The sequence below is a fragment of the Cornus florida genome, unplaced genomic scaffold, assembly GCF_030987335.1.
Source record: "Cornus florida cultivar Cherokee Brave unplaced genomic scaffold, ASM3098733v1 CherokeeBrave_3.0.0_Hap2_Chr02, whole genome shotgun sequence".
In the NCBI taxonomy this organism is placed as follows: domain Eukaryota; kingdom Viridiplantae; phylum Streptophyta; class Magnoliopsida; order Cornales; family Cornaceae; genus Cornus; species Cornus florida.
In genome coordinates, this window is record NW_026775572.1 from 74,588,837 (window position 1) to 74,611,525 (window position 22,689).

At 37.2% G+C, this 22,689-nt stretch overlaps 1 protein-coding gene and 1 pseudogene across 1 annotated transcript; both read left to right on the forward strand.

Moving 5' to 3' along the window:
- The first annotated feature begins 686 nt into the window (after positions 1–686).
- On the forward strand, positions 687–15,617 carry LOC132296426 (uncharacterized). Its single transcript, XM_059794630.1, has 4 exons — positions 687–815; positions 10,092–10,391; positions 11,905–11,982; positions 15,335–15,617. The coding sequence occupies exons 1-4, from the start codon at positions 687–689 to the stop codon at positions 15,449–15,451; spliced, it is 624 nt and encodes a 207-aa protein (XP_059650613.1). The 3' UTR covers positions 15,452–15,617.
- LOC132297871 (small nucleolar RNA R71) lies at positions 5,940–6,038 on the forward strand (annotated as a pseudogene).
- Positions 15,618–22,689: the final 7,072 nt, after the last annotated feature.

The following is a 22,689-nucleotide window of genomic DNA, read 5'->3' on the forward strand; positions in this document are numbered from 1 at the left end:
AAGAGAACAAAAGGAAAAAGTATACCGGTGCAATTAAGGCATAGAATGATCGGGACTGAAGTATCCAAATTGGGTGGCATGGCCCCCCCAAACTTGGAATTAACTGTGGTCCTAAAATTTGGCACTCGGATAAATTCATCAGATAACAAAAAGGGATAATCAGTGCACAGTGGTCATGCAAGTGTAAATGAAATAAAACTGTGAGAGAGGTAGAAGGGTGGTCCTGAAAATTGTGTAGCATTCTCTCTCACTGTAGTCACTGTGATGCACCTGATGGAGTCAAACAGACAGATATAAGAATATAACACATGACATCCATAACAAAAGCATATATAAAGAAAATAAAGTACTGGATACATCAAAAGATCAAAGCCAACAGACCGGCTGCAAATAATATACAGTGACAACAATGAAGTATAGAGCACAGAGGTGTAGTATAAAAAGATAGAAGAACTGGAAGTCTCAAGTAGAGGAGGCAGGACGGGCAGGGCGAGTTCCTCAGATATCGCTAGATAAGTCTCGAAGTGCAGTCATGACATCCGTGCGGAATGTAGAGAAATCAACTCGGTGGGCTAGAGCATCGGCTCAAATGGCAGCAGTATCAGCTCTGATAGCAACTACTGCATCCTCAAGAGCCTGAAGACACTTTCCAAAGCCAGGGGTCTGACTAGGAGCCTCAGGTATGGATGAATCAGAAGAAAGATCCTAAGTCTGCTCCTCCTCGTGTACTGGCGACCTGGCTAGAGAGTGCTGCTCTGCGTTATCTGCAAGTCGCTCTAAATCAATGTCTATGTGCTGGGCAGCTGGACCTACTGGTATATCGTCCACTGTGGGGTCTGCTGCTGCTGCCTCTGCCTCCTCAGCCTCGAGCTCCTCTGCAGCCACTACTGCTTGGTCCTGTAGTCTAGTAATGATAGCATTGTAGCTCTTGTCCCAGTTCTTCTTCAAAAAGTGACAGGAACCTCTCTCAGGGTGCTCCCGAGGATGGAAAGGGTAGCTCTGGTCGATCAATATCTGGGTGATGAGGTGGCCAAAAGGGAGAGACTTAGCCCTTCCGGGCTTCTCCTTGCTGATATACTCGTCAAAGAACTTCCTCATCATGCTCCAGATGAGCACGGGGATAGATACCCAGTGGCCTGTATAAAATGTGTAGAGGGCTGTCAAATAGTCTCTTTGCCGCTAAATCTTGTGCCCAGCCATGTATATGTTCCGAAAGAGAACGGAATCAAAGAACCATAGGTCGTCTAGAAGAAAGGTGCGGGTGGCGAAAGTCTCGCCATTGGCATGGTGACCTGTAAGAAATACTGCCATGTCGGCATAAGAAGGCCTGTATAGCCTCGAATATAGCTCATGTATCTCCGGAGGGCATCTGTGTGGACAATGGCATGAGCGAGCTAACGAGTCCACAGTAATAGTTATCTAATGGCCATCTATAGTAGTGACCAGCTCTGCCGTGGTACGCGGGGACGGTCGAAGGTTCTGGAAGAGCATCTGTACCAGTCACGGGTAGACTGGCTCTGCAACTGGGGCAAGAATAGCTGCAAGGCCCCTCTGGATAATGTCATGGTAAGCTGATCGGGTCAGCACCGATCTGGAGAAGAAATCTGTGTCAAACACCGATTCATGGTCCACTGCCATATGTGCATATATAGGCGTGGGCCTATCATGTTCTCGAGCTGGTAGAGCTGGCTAGTGTGGTGGAGATGGTAATGGTGAATGCTCAGCTCCAGCATGTGATGGAGATGGTGATGGTGTAAACGCAGGCTGAGCCGCAAAAGTGGATGGAATATGATCATCCTCAGCCTCATGAGTAGGTGACTGAGGTGGAGTAAGCTGTAATGGCTCCTCCTGTGCATGAGAGGGCTCTGCTGGCTCTTCTATCCTCGGTCTGATATGTCTCTGAGGCCCGTGTTGCCTCTTGGCAATAGTCTTGCGCTTAGTCATAGCCTGAAAAATAATTTAAAAACTTGTAAGAGGAGTCAGTGCCAGAATAAGGAATTTAAAAGCACAAAATAGAAACATACATGTCAAATAAGATAGCTAAAACATATATGACATGAATCTATGCAAGTGACAGGATATGAAACATGCTAAACAATATAAGTATGAAATGCATCCAATGTGGAATATCACAGGCATTGGGCATATATGAGATAGCATGAACATAATACATGATAAATGAAGTGTGTGTATGAGATCTGTGAAGTTCGATCGATCACAAAAAGGTTTGAGATTGATCTCAAAACTTCGATCGATCGAACTTATATCTCATATCGATCTTGAGAGATCGATCGAACTTATATCTCAGATCGATCTTGAGAGATCGATCGAACTGTGTGAAGGTGAGAACTGAAAGGTCACGGATCTGTGACTTTGGAAGCATGGGGGCCACACGAATAAGGTCATGGGCCCATCAACACAACAATTCAATCAATCCTACTCACTTAGCATTGCCCATACTCCCAAAAATCAATTCAAAATTCAAAAATATATAACCATCTATACATATATATACAAACATGCTTCAAGCTCATCAATGGAGGATATCATCAACAAAATATCATGGATTCAACATTTAAAACATGTATTGAACAAGTGGAGGCTTGAAATCATGAGATGTGGCTCGGATCTTACCTCTAGTCGCGAGAGAAAATGAGATGAAGATGGAGATGAGAATCCGAGAGGAGAGAAAGAAAATTAAAGTTTGGATCTCACTGGAGATGATGATGAAGATGGGTACACAGTGGCGACGGGAATGAAGGACTGAGGGTTTGGAAAAAGGGTTGGATCGATCTAATGAATCGATCGTGAGACCCTCAATGTCTATTTTCAAAAACTTTTCCTGATCAGTTCGATCGATCGAACTGAGATTTCAGATCGATCGAACTTTGATGATCTCTCTTTAAAGTATTTTTGTAATTTTTGAAATTTTTGAAAAATTAAAAAATAAAATTAAAAATTAAAATTGAAAAATAGAAAATATTTTTGGATTTTTTTTTTTTTGAATAAAATAAAATAAAATAAAATTAAGAAAATAAAATCTTTTTGGATTTTTGAAATAAAAAAGTCAAACAGAGTCAACAAAGGTCAAAATAGAGAATTGAAGAACTGAGATTGATCTGAACAAAATGTTCGTTCGATCAGACAGAGAGCAAAAATATGCACGTTTTTGGTTCAAAAATTGGGCTTAGTGTTGGAACTTGCAGATCGATCGAACTTTGAAGTTGGATCGATCGAAGAACTTCAGATCGATCTTGAAATGTTTTCGATCGATGAGATAGAGAGCTGAAATATGCAGGTTGATGGAGGCTCAAAATTTTCTAAGTGTTGAATCTTAAGATCGATCGAACTTTAAAGTTGGATCGATCTAAGGTCTTCTAATCGATCTGAGAATAAGTTCGAACGATGGGATAGAGAGGTGATTTGGATGCAGGTAGAAAATTTTTCTAAGTGTTGGATGCAGGTGAAAGTTCGATCGATCGAACTCTCATTTGAGATCGATCGAACTTATGCAAAATGCTCAATCACAACATAAAAGTTCATACAATCCTTATCATAGTTCCTAGCAATGCATATGAACCCAAAGCCAACATCTAGACTTCGCAAGAAATGAAATTTAAGATAGAAATGAGGGAGGAATAGGGTTTTGACACCCTACGAAATGTCGTGCTAGTCTTTAATGTCTCTAGCAAGACATTGGGCTCTTTTAGCCCAGATCAAAGATCTTGTAATGCATCCCCTCCTTGTTGGGGTGATAGATGCTTTGAATTCCACCAAACAAATGGTTCTTTAAAGAACTTGTTGGATTAAGCTCAAAAGAAATTTTTGATCCCTTGTCAATGCAATCACAACCTTTGGGCTTCCATGCCCTTTCAAAGCAAGAATTTGAAACAAGGCTTTGAGAATGCAAGGTTGAAGATGATCCCTTTGAAGTTTTGGTCTTACACAAAAGCTCACTTCCTTGACATTGAAGATCATGACATTTGTCTACAACATTAACCTCTCCTTCATATTTGTCAAATGAATTGGCTGTGGGATTAAAGATATTCAACTTCACCTTCATGTGGCCAAATGAGATCTTCATTATCCCCGTCCTACAATTGATGTTGGCATTAGCAGTTGCCAAGAAAGGACAGCCAAGGATAACGAGAATTTGGCTTTTAGAATTAGGGACCGGTTCCGTGTCAATGACAACGAAATCAACGGGGAAAAAGAATTTGTCAATCTTTATCAAAACATCCTCAATTATACCCCTAAGCTTCTTAATGGATCGGTCGGTAAGTTGTAAAACTACCGACGTCGGTTTCAATTCACCTAGGCCCAATTTGACATAAACCGAGTACAGAAGAAAGTTAACACTTGCTCCTAAATCAAGAAGCGCCCGATTAATGATATGATCACCAATGATGCAAGAAGTAGTAGGTGAACCGGGGTCCTTAAACTTTGGTAAAGTGTTATGTTGCAAAATTGAGCTTACTTGCTCGGTCAAAACCACTTTTCTTGGTGTTTGGCTCTTCTTCTTCCTCTTTTGGGTGCACAAGTCTTTCAAGAATTTGGCATAAGCCAGAATTTGCTTGATTGCATCCAAAAGTGGAAGATTGACTTTCACTTACCTAAACATTTCCATGATTTCATTGGTTTTTGCCTTTTGCTTATCTTTTGAAATGGATCCTTTTAAGGCATCCGAAAATGGAACTTTGGGTTCAAAACTCTTTTCAAAATTTTTCTTTGAAATCTCTTCAACACAAGAAGTTTTCAAATCACTTTGTTTCAAATCATTTTTCAACAAAACCTTTTCAAATTCATTTTTCAGCAAATCTTTCTTCAAATCATATTCAAAATCACTCTTCAAATCACATTTTGAAGTTTTCTCATTCACAAGATCATGTATATGCAATGAAGGAGGAATAGGATGTGAAATGGGCCGGGTGACAACTTGGGGTTGCACCGGTTCACTCTCTTCATTGGACATTTCAACTTGATTGTCCACAATCCTACCACTCCGCAAGGTAGTCATCGCATTAACATGTTCAATGGTGTGGCCTTCCGAGGAGGAATGGGTTTCCACAACACATTATTGCTTAGATGGGGCATTCATGGGCATCTTTCCCTTCTCTCTTGCATTAAGAGTGCTTGCTATTTGCCCTATTTGGGTTTCTAGCTTCGCAATAGATTGAGAGTGGGAATGAAGCAATTGTGTGTTAGTCTCAAGAGTGCCCAAAGCATTCAAAACTTTTTCTTCAAAGGTGGGACTTCTAGTATTTCCTTGGGAATAAGATTAGTTGGGAAAATGAGAGTTAAAAAATTGATTCCCTTATGATTGGTAAGGTCTATAACCTTGGGATCCTTGGTTTTGAAGTGGAGGTGGAATGTACTTCCCTTGAAAACCGCCTTGGGAAGGGTTTAAGCCCCCTCCTTGGTTTTTCCAAGAGAAATTCAGATGATTTCTCCAACTTGGATTATAATGAGTACCATAAGGATTGTTCCCTTGGTTCACAAAAGCTGCATTGACTTATTCATTAGGTTTATTTTGCACTTGTCCGTGAGGACAATGAGAAGTAGAATGAAGAACACTAGAATAAGTCATACATGTTTCATTTGATGCACGATGAGAATGGTTAGGGAAGGAAGATACTTGGTTCGCCAAGTTTTGGTTAATCAAGAATTGATCAAATCTTTGAGATAAAGACTTCATTTCGGCGGCTATTTCATTTGAATGGTCGACTTGATGTAAGCCAACACTCTTCCTACCATGTGAATTTCTACCATTCTTGGATGATAATGTTCTATGCAAAGAATTTTCACTCATGCTCTCATAAAGACAGCACACGTCATCCTCATGCCTATCAATGTATGACCAACCAATGGAAGCATCAACCATGTCTTTGTAATTGTCCGATAAACTCTCAAAGAAATATTGAACTAATTGCCATTTGGGCATGTCATGATGTGGACACTTCCTAAGTAATTCGTTGAAGCGTTCCCATGCCTCATGAAACGTTTCTCCATCCCCATGTGAAAATTCTCGAATTGAGGTTCTCATGGCATTGGTCTTAGAAACCAGATAGTACTTTTTCAAGAACTCTTGTTGCATTTCTACCCAAGAAGTGATTGAAAAAGGCCTGAGATTGTTAAACCAATACTTTGCCTTGTCTTTTAAGGTGAATGGAAAAAGTTTGAGTCTTAAGACCTCTTCCGACATGTCCGTATATTTTACGGTTTAACATACTTCTAAAAACTCATCCAAATGCTTGTAAGGTTCTTCACTTGGAAGTCCATGATAGTTAAGAAGCATTTGAATAGTTTGTGGCTTAATTTCATAGTGATGTGCTCTAAATGGTGGCAATTGAATGCATGTGGGTGCATTATATTCATTAGGCACATAGTGATCTCTTAAAGCAAGTGGAGGATTAGCAATTTAAGGTGCAACGTGGGCACCTTGATTTTGATTTCCTTGAATGATGGGAGGTTGTGGAGCATACATTGGCCTTGGCATTCCAAATGGAACTTGGCCTTGTTGTTGTTGTGGTTGGTGAATGAATGGCCTAGGCATGTCTAATGGTGCTTGAATGTTCTCATGGTATACATTTGGATGAAGGATACCTTGTTGGTTTATGTGACCAAGGTTCTCTACATGCTCTTCATTATGGCCTTCCATTGATGTAATGGATCGGGTAGAACTAGAACTTCCTCTTCCCCTAGGATTTCTAACTACGGATTCAAGATGCAAATCAAGAGGGACAAGAGTTGGTCTTTGTGATCTACGACCATGCATGCACAATGTAAAAACACATAAACACAATGAATGAATAAACACTTCAACTTCACAACAATTCAATGAAACTTCCTCTACAAACACTTAACCCATACTCCTATGCTTTAACAACAATGATGCAAAGAACAATTAAAAATTGCCTCCACGCGGGCTCACGATTTATCTAAGAAATTAAAAACAAGCCTCCACGCGGGCCGACGATTTAACTAAGGGATTGAGTAAGAAAAAGCTCACAAAGGTCCTATAGCACTTTAACTCCAAATTTATAGCTTAGCTTAGCAATTTTAAAAAATTTTGGCATTTTTCCATGCTTGCTTAGCTCCTTTACTTGAATACTCCTTTGCTTGCCTCCTAGCTCAATGCTCCTTGTCAAAGATAAACAAACACAATAAGTAATAAAAAAAAATAAAAATAAAGTAAAGACACGATCAAAAGAGTACTAATTCCTAATGAATTCCACAAATACGACGTTGCCTAATCCCCGGCAACGGTGCCAAAAACTGATGGGTGCTTTTCGCCGTCCTACACCACAAGCTTAGGAGTGTGCATTAAGGCGAGGGCCAAGTTTTACATTTATAGAAGCCACTACTACCTTCACTAAAAATATAGTTAAGGTGAGTAGGGATCGTCCCAAGGGATTGGAGTCGTACTAGCTTGTGGAATAACAATTAGGGTTAGTAGGTCGAGTGATCAAACAAATGGTTGGTTGGTTTATTAAACTAGAGAGCAAATTAAACTAAATAATTAAATGCAATAAGGAGTAAGTAAGAGAGAGAGTTATTGGGGTTTAGAGGTCACCACCAAGCAGTGCTTTTCTACACCCTTAACTAGTGACTAATGAGGGAAATGTGTGTTGCAATATTGATGTGTGTGTGTGTTTGGTTGATTCAATTAGTAAGGGTGACCAATTAAGCATACATTGTCTAATCAACATGTGAAAAGCACAATATATCTAGCAATTAAATATATATTGTCTAAATAGCATGTGAAAAGCACAATATATCTAGCAAGTCATTAATCCTTTCATTAAGCTCACAAGCCAATTACACCACAAGGTTAGAGACATATGCTACTTGCATTCAAAAGCGTGGAACATAAAACAACAAGCATGAATTGTCCTCCCATCTAACAACTATGCTACCACTACACTACAATTAAGCTAATGACATGAAATTAAACTAATAAACTAAGGGAGAGGCACAATCCATTAAGAAATGAGCATGAACCATCTAGAAAATTATAAGAGCATTCCTTTAAGCACAATGTTTTGACAATCTCTAGATCTATAGCATTTATACACATAGACATGCATCAATAACACAAAAAATAGAGACAAACACATGAACATCTATTCTAGCATACATAGACATATGGATAGAATGAAATGATCAATTGGAAGCATTAAACCACATAAATCATTGAATAAACAAGATCTATATATATATAAGTGCCAAAACATGTATTACAACACTAATCCCTCAATAATACACAAAATCAAGATGTAAAAAGCATGTTTGGGGCTGACTCAAGCCCCAAGAGGATGTCTAGCCACTCATGGTGGTGCTTCTCCAACCCTCAAGGGATAACTCCATGGTAGAGATTTGCTCCTTGGTTGATGAAGAGTCTCTAATGGTGTCTCTACAATCCTCCTCTCTAAGCTTGCTCTCCAAGAGTTCTTACAAGGTATGAGATGATATGATATGAGGTGCTCTCATGTAAAAAGTAATCCTTATCCTTATATAGGTAGGTCAAATGGCACACAAAATGAGCTGGGGTCGTGCACAAAATATCCCCCAATGATTGGATAAAGGACAACTTTTGGTTAGCTAGAGATTTAACTTTTTCGCACTGGAGGAAGTTTGATCGATCAAACCTTGGACTTAGATTGATCGAACATGGCTGAGATCTATCGAACTGAAGTTGGATCGATTCTCAATGGTGGCGCGTTTTGGATAAATACAAATCTGAAATATTTTGAAGATATTTTTGGGAAAAAGAAAAAAGTGGTTGGTAGGGTAGTACAACTAGATAAGATTAATCATTTGGATAAGGACAAGGTAGTTCGATCGATCGAAGAATAATGTTGGATCGATCAAACTTTTGAGATCTCGAAAATGTCATCATGGCTCTGATCCATCTTGAAGTGCTGAGATCGATCATGTTGGATCGATCGAACCTTGATCTGAGATCAATCGAAGATGTTAATTTCCACCTTTTTCTTCCTTTTGCTTCCACTTGGCTCCTTTCTTTGATTCGTCCCAAAATTGCTTTATTTTTGCTCTTATTTGGCTGAGTTAGCTTATTTTCAGGATAAGTGCCTGAAAATGAAAATAATACGAAATCAATCTAAAACGGTATAGTAAGATAAATAATACTTAAGCTTAAGGGGTTTAAATATGCACTTTTCAGTGCTCATCAGTGGCAGTGGTGGAAGGTAGCGGTGGTGAAAATGTGATTTTATGGAGGGTTTCTTTACAGCATTTTTCTGGAAAATGTCGTCTTGGTCTCGGAAATCCCGATTCCATTTCATTTTTCTATTATAAGCATTTTTTTTTTCAAACTTTGAAACTTTAGTACTTAGTACTATCCATCAACTTTTATTTAAAAACCGTGCCGATTGTTCCACAAGTTCTGGGGGTCTTGTAGGCACATTTTAAGGTTGTGCAATTTAGGTGAATTATGTATCACCCAAACCCCATTTTCATCACCTTGGTAGCAACTTTTGTTTTTGGCGGGCGCCTGCCAGCCTTGGCGTCCGCCCGCAATGTCAGCAAAGCGGGTCCCCGCTGTAATACCCCTAAATTTTAAGGCCTTTATTTATTTATCTATGTGGCCTAAATTTTAAGGCTTTTATTTATTTATTTTATTTCATTTTATTTATCTATGTGGCTACTTGAATTACTTGTGCTTTTGTTTTAGGATTTATTTTGTTTGTTATTTAAATATTTTGTTTGGCTATTAGAATTGTTTGTGGAGTATTTATTTATTTGTTATTTAAACATTAATTGTTTGGAAGAAATTCTTTAATTAATTGTAAATTGTTCATTAGTGTTATTGTATTTTATTTTATTCATTATTATTATTATTTTTGTTAGTGTTATGGATGGGTAGATATATATATAACATATTATATATATATATATGAAAACTATATTATTTATATACATATATACATATGGTAATTCGTGCACAAGGGTAAGTGTATTTGGTTGTCATTAGTAATATTTTTTTATTTTTAGTTTTTCTTTATTTTATTCAATAATTGGTGGGAAATGTTAAGGTGTGACTGGTATTAATTGAATTAGAATGGGATTAGGTTAGGTATTGTGTGTGTATATATATATATATAGATATATATAGTGATTTTAAGGTCTGTGTGGAGGAAAAAGTAATTGGGCGCAGAAAAGAAAATAAGAATAGACAGTGCGGCGGCGAGAAAGAGAAGAAAAGAAAGAGAGGAAGAAAGAGAGAGAGAGAGAGGAAGGAGGAGAGTGGTGAGGCTGGTTGTTGTGAGCGTTATCCGGAGCACAAAGGCAGACGACGGCGACCTGAAAGCCGTCGGCGTCAAAGAGAAATCGGAGACGAACGATGTAGAGTTTTGACCCGAAACTCTAAGGCAAATCCTTGTTCTATTCGTTCTCTTTAACTCTGTATTCGGTTCATCTCTAGAAGGATTATAGGATTTAATTTCAGAAAAGAAAATTTAGAATTTCATGCTTAAATTGGGTCACGATAGTGTGAAATTTGTGTATATAAATGTCCTTATTTTATGGTTGCTATTTTGGATTTTAATGCCTAAACGGGACTATTCGGTATTGTTGTTTTAATTAATTAATTTTTTTCTTCTTGTTTATTTATTTATTTTGATTGGGCTTATATAGATAAATATATATTCTTTTTATTCAATGTGAACCAAATAAATATGAAACATACTTAACTGAGATAGAATTTCCATGCTCAAAGAGCCTTTTTGCTCCAAAGTTCTAGAGACTGAATTAAGCTGAAGAATGTACAGTATTGCAAAATGTCGTTCAATGTCTTTATAACATATATTAGTCATCTAATTAATTGCCTCAAAAGGGTCCATTATATATACTGACCCAGTTTCAGTAATGGGAATTCCTGTGAGTGCTTTGAATTCGTTTGGTTATAATCTACATATATTAGGTGTTGCTTGAGGTGGAGTCAATTACATATTGACTATTTGTTCTGTCTTGTAAGTAACTACTGTAATGTTGTTGAATTAATATAATGGAATTGTTTTTGATTGCAAGTTATTAATTTTAATGTCTACTAAAAGGATTATCTTGTCATGTAAAATGATTGTTGAGAATAATACTATGTTAATCCTTCAGGAAAGGATAAATGGTTTTGGTTGCATTTTAAGTTATTAGTATGAGACTTTAATAGCTTGTAATTTTATTTTGATATATTTTGATGGTAATATAATATTTAGTCATGCAAGAGTTAATGTAAATAATGTTACTTGTATTAAGTTAATTGCATGATAAGTATAGAAGGCTATGTCACCATTTAAAATACTCAGATAAAATTCTAATAATAATGTATATTAATTTTAAGTATACATATTTGTATAGAAGTGTATGATGGAGGCCAATTGTCAGGAGATGGTCTTAGCAGCACCATTGTTAGGATATGACTTGCTGATATATATATGGGCTAGCTATTAAGTCTGGACCTATACGTTTTGTCATACCATTATCAGGATATGGTTATGACTTTAAATTGTGCCATTGTCAAGATATGGCTATAGTTACTTATATAAATAATTTTAATTGGGTACCATGATACGAGCTTGAGATCTCGGGATCGATGGTTAGGGTTGGCGTATATTGCCAGGTGAGATGGGTAGTTGGATATAGGGATGTGTGTGCCCTGGTAAAAGAGGTACTCATGACCACCTTGTGTGCACTTGCATGAGACCTACTATCTGGTTGAAGCTGTCTTATGATCCAGTAAGTGTTTATAGTATTTATACTTATGTATATTGACCTACGTAATTATTGCATGAGTTAGACTAGGATGTATCGTTTATCGAGTCTCTGTTTGGGATGTAGTAGAAAGGGCTTGTTCGTGGATTTTGACCTACCTTTGTTATTATTTTTCAGGTCCTCGTCAGTTCCAGGCGTAGAGTCAGTTCGTGCAGAGCAGAGGCCGGTCTTTTTCACTCTTCCGATGACATCAACGTAGGACTCTACATTATGTGTTATTTATTTATGAATTAGACATGCACTATTTATTTAGCAATTTGGGATTTTTATAAGGGGTCCACATGGTATAGATTCCCGAGTTGTTCTCTGGAGATTTTTTTTAGTATAGGAATTTATTGGAGATTATTGTATCAGAGGATTGGTTATTTAATTATTAATTTAGATTTCCCTTTCAGCGTTATTTTTAATTTTTTTTTTCCTCTTGTATTTTGTGCTTGTTTATTATTGATTGGCTGATATCCACTGATTTTGTGCGCAGACTTGTTCAACCTGTGTTCCGAAATTAGGGGGTATCACGGTTGGTATCAGAGCAGATTTCTAGGTCCTGAATTTATCAAGGATACCTCTGAGAAGATTGCTCTTATTCGTGACCGCATACGCACTGCCCAGAGTAAACAGAAGAGTTATCTGGATTGTCGTACTCGTAGTTTAGAGTTTCAGGTAGGGGATCAGGTGTTGCTCAAAGTGTCTCCCATGAAGGGCATAATGCGCTTTGGGAAGAAAAGAAAGTTGTCACCACGTTTTGTTGGTCCTTTTATGATTACGGATCGAGTTGGAGCCGTAGTTTATCGGTTAGCACTTCTAGATCATCTACATCGGGTCCATAATGTCTTCCATGTGTCCATGTTGCAGAAATTTCTGCAAGATGAAGATCACTATCAGCATATAGATGTTGGCGAGATTGTGTCCAGATGCAACATATGTTGAGCCACCGTGTCGTATTCTTGATCGTCATGATCAGGTACTTCGCTATAAGACTATTCCTCTTGTGCGTGTTCAGTGGAACCATCATAATGAGGCCGAGTCCACTTGGGAACGGGAAGATGTCATCCGTTCAAAATTTCCAAAATTGCTGAAATTAGGTAAAAGGTGAATTCCGAGGGCGGAATTCCTTTGTTAGGAGGGAAGAATGTAATATCCCTAAATTTTAAGGCTTTTATTTATTTATTTTATTTCATTTTATTTATCTATTTGACCTAAATTTTAAAGCTTTTATTTATTTATTTATTTATTTATTTTCATTTTATTTATCTATGTGGCTACTTGAATTACTTGTGCTTTTGTTTTAGGATTTATTTTGTTTGTTATTTAAATATTTTGTTTGGTTATTTAAATTGTTTGTGGAGTATTTATTTATTTGTTATTTAAACATTAATTATTTAGTAGAAATTCTTTAGTTAATTGTAAATTGTTCATTAGTGTTATTGTATTTTATTTTATTTATTATTATTGTTTTTTTTTTTTTTGTTAGTTTTATGGATGGGAAGATATATATATATATATATATATATATATGTATATATATGTAAACTATATTATTTATATACATATATACATATGGTAATTCGTGCATAGGAGTAAGTGTATTTGGTTGTCATTAGTAATATTTTTTTTATTTTTAGTTTTTTTTTTTATTTTATTCAATAATTGGTGGGAAATGTTAAGGTGTGACTGGTATTAATTGAATTAGAATGGGATTAGGTTAGGTATTGTATATATATATATATATATATATATATATATATATAGTGATTTTAAGGTCTGTGTGGAGGAAAAAGTAATTGGGCGCAGAAAAGAAAATAAGAACAGACAGTGCGGCGGCGAGAAAGAGAAGAAAAGAAAGAGAGAAAGAGAGGAAGAAAGAGAGTGGTGAGGCCGGTTGTTATGATCGTTATCCGGAGCGCAAAGGCAGACGACGGTGACCTGAATGTCGTCGACGTCAAAGAGAAATCAGAGACGAACGGTGTAGAGTTTCGACCAGAAACTCTAAGGCAAGTCCTTGTTCTATTCGTTCTCTTTGACTCTGTATTCGGTTCATCTCTAGAAAGATTATAGGATTTAATTTCAGAAAAGAAATTTTAGAATTTCATGCTTAAATTGGGTCACAACAGTGTGAAATTTGTGTATATGAATGTCCTTGTTTTATGGTTGCTATTTTGGATTTTAATGCCTAAACGGGACTGTTGGGTATTTTTATTTTAATTAATTAATTTTTTTTCTTCTTGTTTCTTTATTTATTTTGATTGGGCTTAACGATTCGCCGATCTAGTAGCTAGGAATGTGTTATATAGATAAATATATACTCTTTCTTTTTATTCAATGTGAACCAAATAAATATGAAGCATACCTAACTGAGACAGAACTTCCATGCTCAAAGAGCCTTTTTGCTCCAAAGTTCTAGAGGCTGAATTAAGCTGAAGAATGTATAGTATTGCAAAATGTCGTTCAATGTCTTTATAATATATATTAGTCATCTAATTAATTGCCTCAAAAGGGTCCATTATATATACTGACCCAGTTTCAGTAATGGGAATTCCTGTGAGTGCTTTGAATTCGTTTGGTTATAATCTACATATATTAGGTGTTGCTTAATGTGGAGTCAATTACACATTGACTATTTGTTCTTTCTTGTAAGTAACTACTGTAATGTTATTGAATTAATATAATGGAATTGTTTTTGATTGCAAGTTATTAATTTTAATGTCTACTAAAAGGATTATCTTGTCTTGAAAAATGATTGTTGAGAATAATACTATATTAATCCTTCAGGAAAGGATAAATGGTTTTGGTTGCATTTTAAGTTATTAGTATGAGACTTTTAATAGCTTGTAATTTTATTTTGATATATTTTGATGGTAATATAATATTTAGTCATGCAAGAGTTAATATAAATAATGTTACTTGTATTAAGTTAATTGCATGATAAGTATAGAAGTCTATGTCGCCATTTAAAATACTCAGATAAAATTCTAATAATAATGTATATTAATTTTAAGTATACATACTTGTATAGAAGTGTATGATGGAAGACCATTGTCAGGAAATGGTCTTAGCAGCACCATTATTAGGATATGGCTTGCCCATACATATATGGGCTAGCTATTAAGTCTAGACCTATATGTTTTGCCATACCATTGTCAGGATATGGTTATGACCTTAAATTGTGTCATTGTCAGGATATGGGTAAAGTTACTTACATAAATATATTTTAATTGGGTACCATGATACAAGCTTGAGATCTCGGGATCGATGGTTAGGATTGGCGTATATTGTCAAGTAAGATGGGTAGCTGGATATAGGGATGTGTGTGCCCTGGTAGAAGAGGTACTCATGACCGCCTTGTGTGCGCTTGCATGAGACCTATTATCTGGTTGAGGCTGTCTTATGATCCAATGAGAATCTATAGTGTGTATACTTATGTATATTAACCTACATAGTTATTGCATGAGTCAGACTAGGATGTATCGTTTATCGGGTCTCTGTTTGGGATGTAGTAAAAAAAGGGCTTGTTCATAGGTTTTGACCCACCTTTGTTGTTATTTTTCAGGTCCTCGTCAGTTCCACACATAGAGTCAGTTCATGCAGAGCAGAGGCCGGTCTTCTTCACTCTTCCGGTGACATCATCGTAGGACTCTACATTATGTTTTATTTATTTATGAATTAGACATGCACTATTTATTTAACAATTTGGGATTTTTATAAAGGATCCACATGGTATGGATTCCCGAGTTGTTCTCTGGAGATTTATTTTAGTATGGGAATTTATTGGAGATTATTGTATCAGATGATTGGTTATTTAATTATTAATTTAGATTTCCCTTTCAGCGTTATTTATTTCTTTATTTATTTTTCCTCTTTTATTATGTGCTTGTTTATTATTGATTAGCTGATATCCCCTGATTTTGTGCGCAGACTTGATCAGCCCATGTTCCGAAATTAGGGGGTATCACACCCGCAGCCTTGACGGCCGCCCGTAATGTGCGCAGCAGGTGCCATCTTGGCAACCTTGGCTTGGCATTTTGTTTCTGTCATATCTTCTTCATCCGAACTCAGAATCAAGTGATTCTTGAGTCGATTCTTGTTTATTTTTTGTTGTCTATCCAATGGTGTGCACGGTGGCACCCATTTCAGTTTGGAATGACCATTTTACCCTTGGTCTATTCCTTGAAGGGTTTTGAAACCCTAACTTCGGTCTTACTTCCGTTGAGTCACGGGACTCCTCAGAAGGCCACTCTTATGTCTTAGGGACAACATACATCTTTAGAGACTTGTTTTTGTTTTGCTTTTGCATTTTGGATTCATTTCGGGTCATCTCATGATGCACTGGGTTTGTAAAATTCAGGCCATCACATGAAAACTCTTCTAAAATCCTGACATAAATCTCGAATCCCTATTTGATATAATAGATGACGGTATAGAATGTAACTTCACAATCGTTGTAATGTATAGTCTCGCCAATTATTCCGAAGTGTAATCAATGCGAATATGCAAGAAATGAGCTGATTTGGTCAACTATCAACGATGACCCAAATGGAATGTAATCCTTAAACGAATTAGGCAATCCCTCCACAAAATTAATAGAAATGCTCTCTCATTTTCACTCTGGTATAGGTAGTGGTTGTAAAGAACCTGGCGGTATTCAATGATCAATCTTAACCATTTGGCAAGTACTACACTTCGAGACAAAGATAGCAATGTCCTTCTTCGTACCTGTCTACCAAAACTACCGCTTCATATCCTGATACATCTTATCTCCACCTGGATGGATAGAAAATTTAGATCTGTGAGTCTCAATCATCACATCCTTCCTCAAACCATCAGCAGAAGGTGCTATTAAATGTCATTTGTACCTCAAGCCTCCATCAGTCCCAACATAATAGAATGGGACATCTCCAGAAGTTAACTCTGCAACTTTATCAATGCACTGTTGATGCGTTAGTTGTGCTTCTAATACCTTGTGGATGATAGAAGGTGTATCTACCATGCATGCCATACAAATATTAGACAACTCATCAACTGTCTTCAATGCATCCCACTCAGTAACGAATAATGCAAAAATTCTTGCAAAGGGTCAACGACTGACTGCATCTGCCACCACATTCGCTTTCCCTGGATGATATTGTATGGAGAAAATGATAGTCTTTCACAAACTCCAACCATCTGCACGTCTTATATTCAGCTCCCTCTGAGTGAATAAATACTGTAGACTCTTGTGATCACTAAATAATTTGAAAGACTCTCCCTACAGATAATGCCTCAAAATACGTAAGGGAAAGACCACAGTTGCCAACTCCAAATTGTGCTTTGGATAATTCAGCTTATGAGGTTTAAGCTTACGAGATCTATACGAAACTGGTCGTTCCTCCTGCATCAAAACACAACCAAGACCTTGCAAAGAAGCATCTATATAGACAAGATACTATATTCCGCTCTATGGAGTAGACAGAATAAGTGCAGAAGTCAACTTGCTCTTTAGCTCATCAAAAGATTTCTCATAGTGTTCATCCTAAATGAACCGTACACCCTTCTTAGTCAGATGAGTGAGTGGTCCTGCTATCTTCGAGAACCACTGAATAAATCTACGATAGTATCCTACCAATCCCAAAAAACTCCGAATCTCTGAAGGTGTAGTAGGTTGTCCCCACTCACCATTGTTGAGACCTTGGCTGGATCAACCACTATCCCCTTCTCTGACACTACGTGACCTAGAAACTTCACTTCTCGCTGCCAAAATTCACATTTCTCAAACTTGGCATACAACTACTGTTCAAGAAGCGTCTGCAACACTGTACGAAGATGTCTAGCATGATCGTCCTCTGACTTAGAATAAACCATAAATATCATTAATAACTACGATGACAAACTAATCTAAGTAAAGCTTGAAGACTCTGTTCATCAAATCCATGAAGATTGCCGATGTGTTAGTCAATTCAAAAGGCATAACACGGAACTCATAAAAACCATATCTAGTGAGAAACGATGTCCTAGGAACATCTTGCTCCTTAACCCGAAGTTGATGATATCCAGAACGCAAATCAATCTTAGAGAAATAAGCAGCTCTCTTCAATTGATTGAAAAGATCATTTATTCTGGGTAAAGGGGTACTTATTACGAATAGTAACTTTGTTCAACTCCCTGTAAGGTGAAGTGATCCATCATTCTTCTTCACAAAAAACATTAGCACTCCCTAAGATGAAGTACTCCTATGAATGAAACCCTGACTAAGTAGCTACTGAATCTGATCCCTTAGCCCTCGAATCTCTATTGGTGTCATCCTATATGGTGCCCTAGCAATAGGCGTAGTGCCTAGAGCTAAGTCAATCACAAAGTCTATCTCTTAACTAGATGGCAACCCTAGAATTTCTTTAAAAACATCCAAAAATTCCTGTACAACTGGTATACTATCCAGTGATACAGTAACATCCTCCCCCATCTATTCCTTAACGTAAAACACATATATGCTAGATACCCTGTTAGAAAGTGGCATAGCGACCACGTACATATCCTGACCAGGTATAGTGAATATAATAGACCTATCATAACAATTAACTTGGGCATGGTAGTGAGATAATTAATCCATCCTAAGTATCACATCATAAGAATGCATGTCCAAGACCAATAGATTAGCTAGAAATCTAAGTCTACTGATACCTAGTGCCACAGGCCCATCACTCTCATATAAAATAGTAGTATCACCTATAGGTGTAGCAATACTACAAGGTCTATCACATAACCGCGTCGTCATCCCAACTAACGCAATAAATGAACTAGACACGAATGAATGTGTAGCACCCGAATCAAATAAAACACAACCGTATCTACCATGTATAAGAAACATACCCTCAACAGCCTGAGGCGCCTGCATATCCTATGGCATGTAGTTATACACCCTGCCATAATGCAACTGCTGCGATGTCTGTCCCTGTGGCTGTGGCGGTGCTGGTAAAGCTAGGAATGTCTATCCCTGATGTGGAGCAGGTAAAGGTAAAAGTGTCATCTGTCCTTGTTACGCCTGATGTCCCTGTTGAGCTTTAGGATATTGCCTAGACGAATGTCCAGGCTCTCCACAAGTATAGCAACTACCCCTGAAAGTGCTAAACTATCTCATCTATTGGTTAGCCTGTGGCTGACCCTATCCTGCTTGTGGTCCCCAATTCTACTGCCTCTGAATAGGTGCTCCATCTCTGTAAGCATCAGAACCACCGTTATGCTTCTTCCAAGGTTGTTGTCCCTAGAGTCTGCCCTTATCATTCTGTTGGTGTCCACTGCCATTTCCTTTCTCAACTGACTGAATCTCAGAGTCTTTTTCACCCCGCTTCGCACCCCTAGTCTGTCTAAAATCCGCACTCAGCTGATAAAGCTATAAAGCGGTGTCTATTACCTGAGCATAAGTAGTGTAAGCTGGACTACCTGTAATAACTTACTTAATAGACCAGATTAGTCCATTAACAAAACTGGTTTGTTTCTTTTCCTCGGTATCCACCTTATCTGGAACTAATAGAGACAAGCGTGTAAACTGCTACTCGTATTCTACTACTATCATGTCCCCCTACTGTAGGTTAAAGAACTCCTTCTTCATAGCTATCCTGATCACATATAGACAGTACTTCTCATCAAAGCGAGCATTGAACTGATCATAAATCAATGAAGTCCTATCCACTGCAGAAGTAACTGACTCCTACCACTGGAATGCATCGCCAACAAGCTTGAAGATAGCAAACATCTACTTCTGAACCTCCGTGCACTCAACCATGCGAAGATGACGCTCGAGGTCCTTCTTCCAATGATGAGCTACTTTCACGTTGGTGGAGCCTGAGAACTCAGGTGGCCTCCCTTTTGTGAAAGAACTCCTAGCCTTCTCCCAAGGACTTGTCTAAACCCCTGGTGCTGACATAGGTGCCTGTTAAACCTGTGGCTGATTCTGAAGTACAACTACTACACCTGCTGCTATGACTTGAGTAATGAGGTTAGTTATCTGAGGAGGATACTCTGGATTCCTGCCTTGTGTGTAGACCTCATCCTGAGACTCCCGAGTCTGTTGTACTTCCTCCTGCTCGATGTACAACTGATCATCATCCTCCTCTTGGAATAAAGGTGTCGGTTGCCTCTCTACAACTCGACGTCGCAAACGATTCTGATGCTTACGCTTTGCCTTCTTTTGTTGCTTCTCCCATCTTCTTACAGCGCTAATCATTCTGTTAACATAGAAAGATTAGCGCTGATACCAACTATTATATGGAATACAATGAATCCTAAACTTAAGCTCTAAATAAAAGAATACGTTATGTGGAAGTCAAATAACGATAAATACATAGAGACACTTGAACCTGGAGTGCTCTGATACCAACTGTGATACCCCTTGACTCCGAGACAAGGGTTAATTAGGCCCAAACCTAAACCCGAACGAATATCAAATATTTAAAGTATTTAAAATGAACATAGAATACAAAAGGAAAATAAGAATAAAACTGAAAAGAAAACTAAATAATGAATCTTCCATTAAAATATTCTAATAGACTAATCCTCTAATAATCCAAGTCCTCTGATACCAGTAACCATCTAGATTACAACTCGGGAATCCATCATGTGGACCCCTAATACAAAACTCAATTGAAATATATAAAGAAATCTAAGAACTAAAACATAAAGAAAAATCCTACATAGAATCGGAAGAGTGAATAGACTGTCTCAGCTCAGCATGAACAATCGCTAAGTCTCGAACTGACGAACACTTGTAAAATAATAGTGGGTAAGACCCACAAACAAATTAATCTACTACATCACAAACAAAGACCCGATACATATATACATCCTAGTTAACTCAACAGTAACTAAATAGTCCTGTGACAACCCGGATTTTTTTTTAGATTTTAATTTAAAATTTTATTTTATTATTATTTATAATTTTAATTTTTGAGTTTAGTTCAGTGGAGGTGTAGTAATAGTTATTTTACATATATAAGTGTGTGTGTGTGTGTGTGTGTGTGTGTGTGTGTGTGTGATCAGATGGAAAAGGGAGAAGGTGCCGAAAGAAGAGAAGGAAAATTGGAAATGGTGATGATGTTGACGCCGGTCCCACAAGAATTATTAATGGGATTTGGTTTTGTTATATATTTATATATGTTATGGATATATATATATATAATATCTGTTGAGTTATGAAGGAGGCAGCCGAAAGTGGGAAATGATGAAGCTTGTAATGATGTCTTGGCGGGCCCACCGGAGATGGAGTAATGGTTTGGAATTGTTGACTTTTGTGTGCATGCATTAAGCTGGTGTAAGTTTTAATTGTCACACGTGGCAAGTGTAGTTTTAGTTGTCAAGGAAATAAGGTGATAAGAAATGATGGGGAAGGAAAAAGGTGGTCTGCCGAAATTGAAAGAGAAGAGAAAGAATTGTAATGATGTTGGGACCCACTTGGACTTTGCTTAGCTTTTTTCATGTGGGTTTGTTGGCTAATTTTTTTTATGTCGGTGGAATTGTCTATATATTTGAGAATTGTGTGACACTAACGTAGTATGCATAGAAGAGTTTAAAGAGAGAGAAAAATTAGAGAAACACAGAGAGTGAGCCGAGAAAGATGGAGTGAGCAGAGAGAACCGAGAGTTGTAGAGGAGGCCAGGACTTAAGGAGTTGATGATCTAGTGAGGAAATTCTTTTCAGTGTAGGGTTCTCTATACCTTGAATGGCTTGGAGTGGTTTTGCTTCAAATGGTTTTTATTACATGTTGTATTTAAATGCATAAGTATTTTGTTTATACATTCACCTGAATATATTTATTTGTGAAGCTGTTTTATTAAACCTCCATGAAATTCTTGTTATGGTGTTTCCTACTGGGACTTTTGTCTCATCACCCTCTAGTTTCAGGTACCAAGATTGCTAGATTCAGGCTTAGGCTGAAGAGTCGGCGTTGCAGGGTTTTATTTTATTTATTTGGAGATTTTTTGTGTATATTTGAGGAAATTGACTTTGTATAAAAGAGGGCGGTTTTTTTTTTTTTTTTTGTTCCTGGGTGTATTATGATGTATTTGGATTTGAATAAATCGAGGATTTTGTTAAAAAATTTGGGGCGTGACAAAATGGTATCAGAGCATTTTCTTAAAATTTTTTGGTCATGACAAAATGGTATTAGAGCCTTGGTGTTGTGCCATCCCCAATCCAAAGTTTGTGCATCAAAAGATAGTGGTGTAGGGCTGTGATGAATGTGGCCAAGTTTTACATTTAGAAATTGCCAATACTACCTTTTACTAAAAATATAGTTAAGGCGAGTAGGGATCGTCCCAAGGGATTGGTGGGTCGTATTAGGTTGTGGAATCGATATTAGGGTTAGTAGGTCGAGTGATCAAAAGATTGTTTGGTGGTTGAATTACACTAAGATGCAATTTAAACTAAAGTAAATAATTAAATGCAATAGGGAGAAAATAAGAGAGAGATTTTGGGATTTAGAGATCACCACTAAACATAGCTTTTCTACACTCTTAATGAATGATTAATGAGGGGGAAACACATGTATTGCAACATAGTGTAAGTGTGTGGTTGTTTCAACAAGTATGGATGACAAATTAAGCATATATTATCTAAGTAACATGATGGATAGCACAATATATTAAACTAAGCCATTAATCATTTTTTTAAGCTCACAATCCAAACGCATCACAAGGTTAGAGATATATGCTACTTGCTTTCATAAGTATGGAACATCAAACAACAAGCATGGATTGTCCTCCCATTTAACATCTAAATTACAACTACACTACAATTAAGCTAATGACATGAATTAAACTAATTAAACTAAGGGAGAGGCACAATCCATCAAGAAATGAGTATGAACCATCAAATAAACCACAAGAACATTCCATTAAGTACTATGTCTTGACATTTTCTAGATCTATAGCATTAATA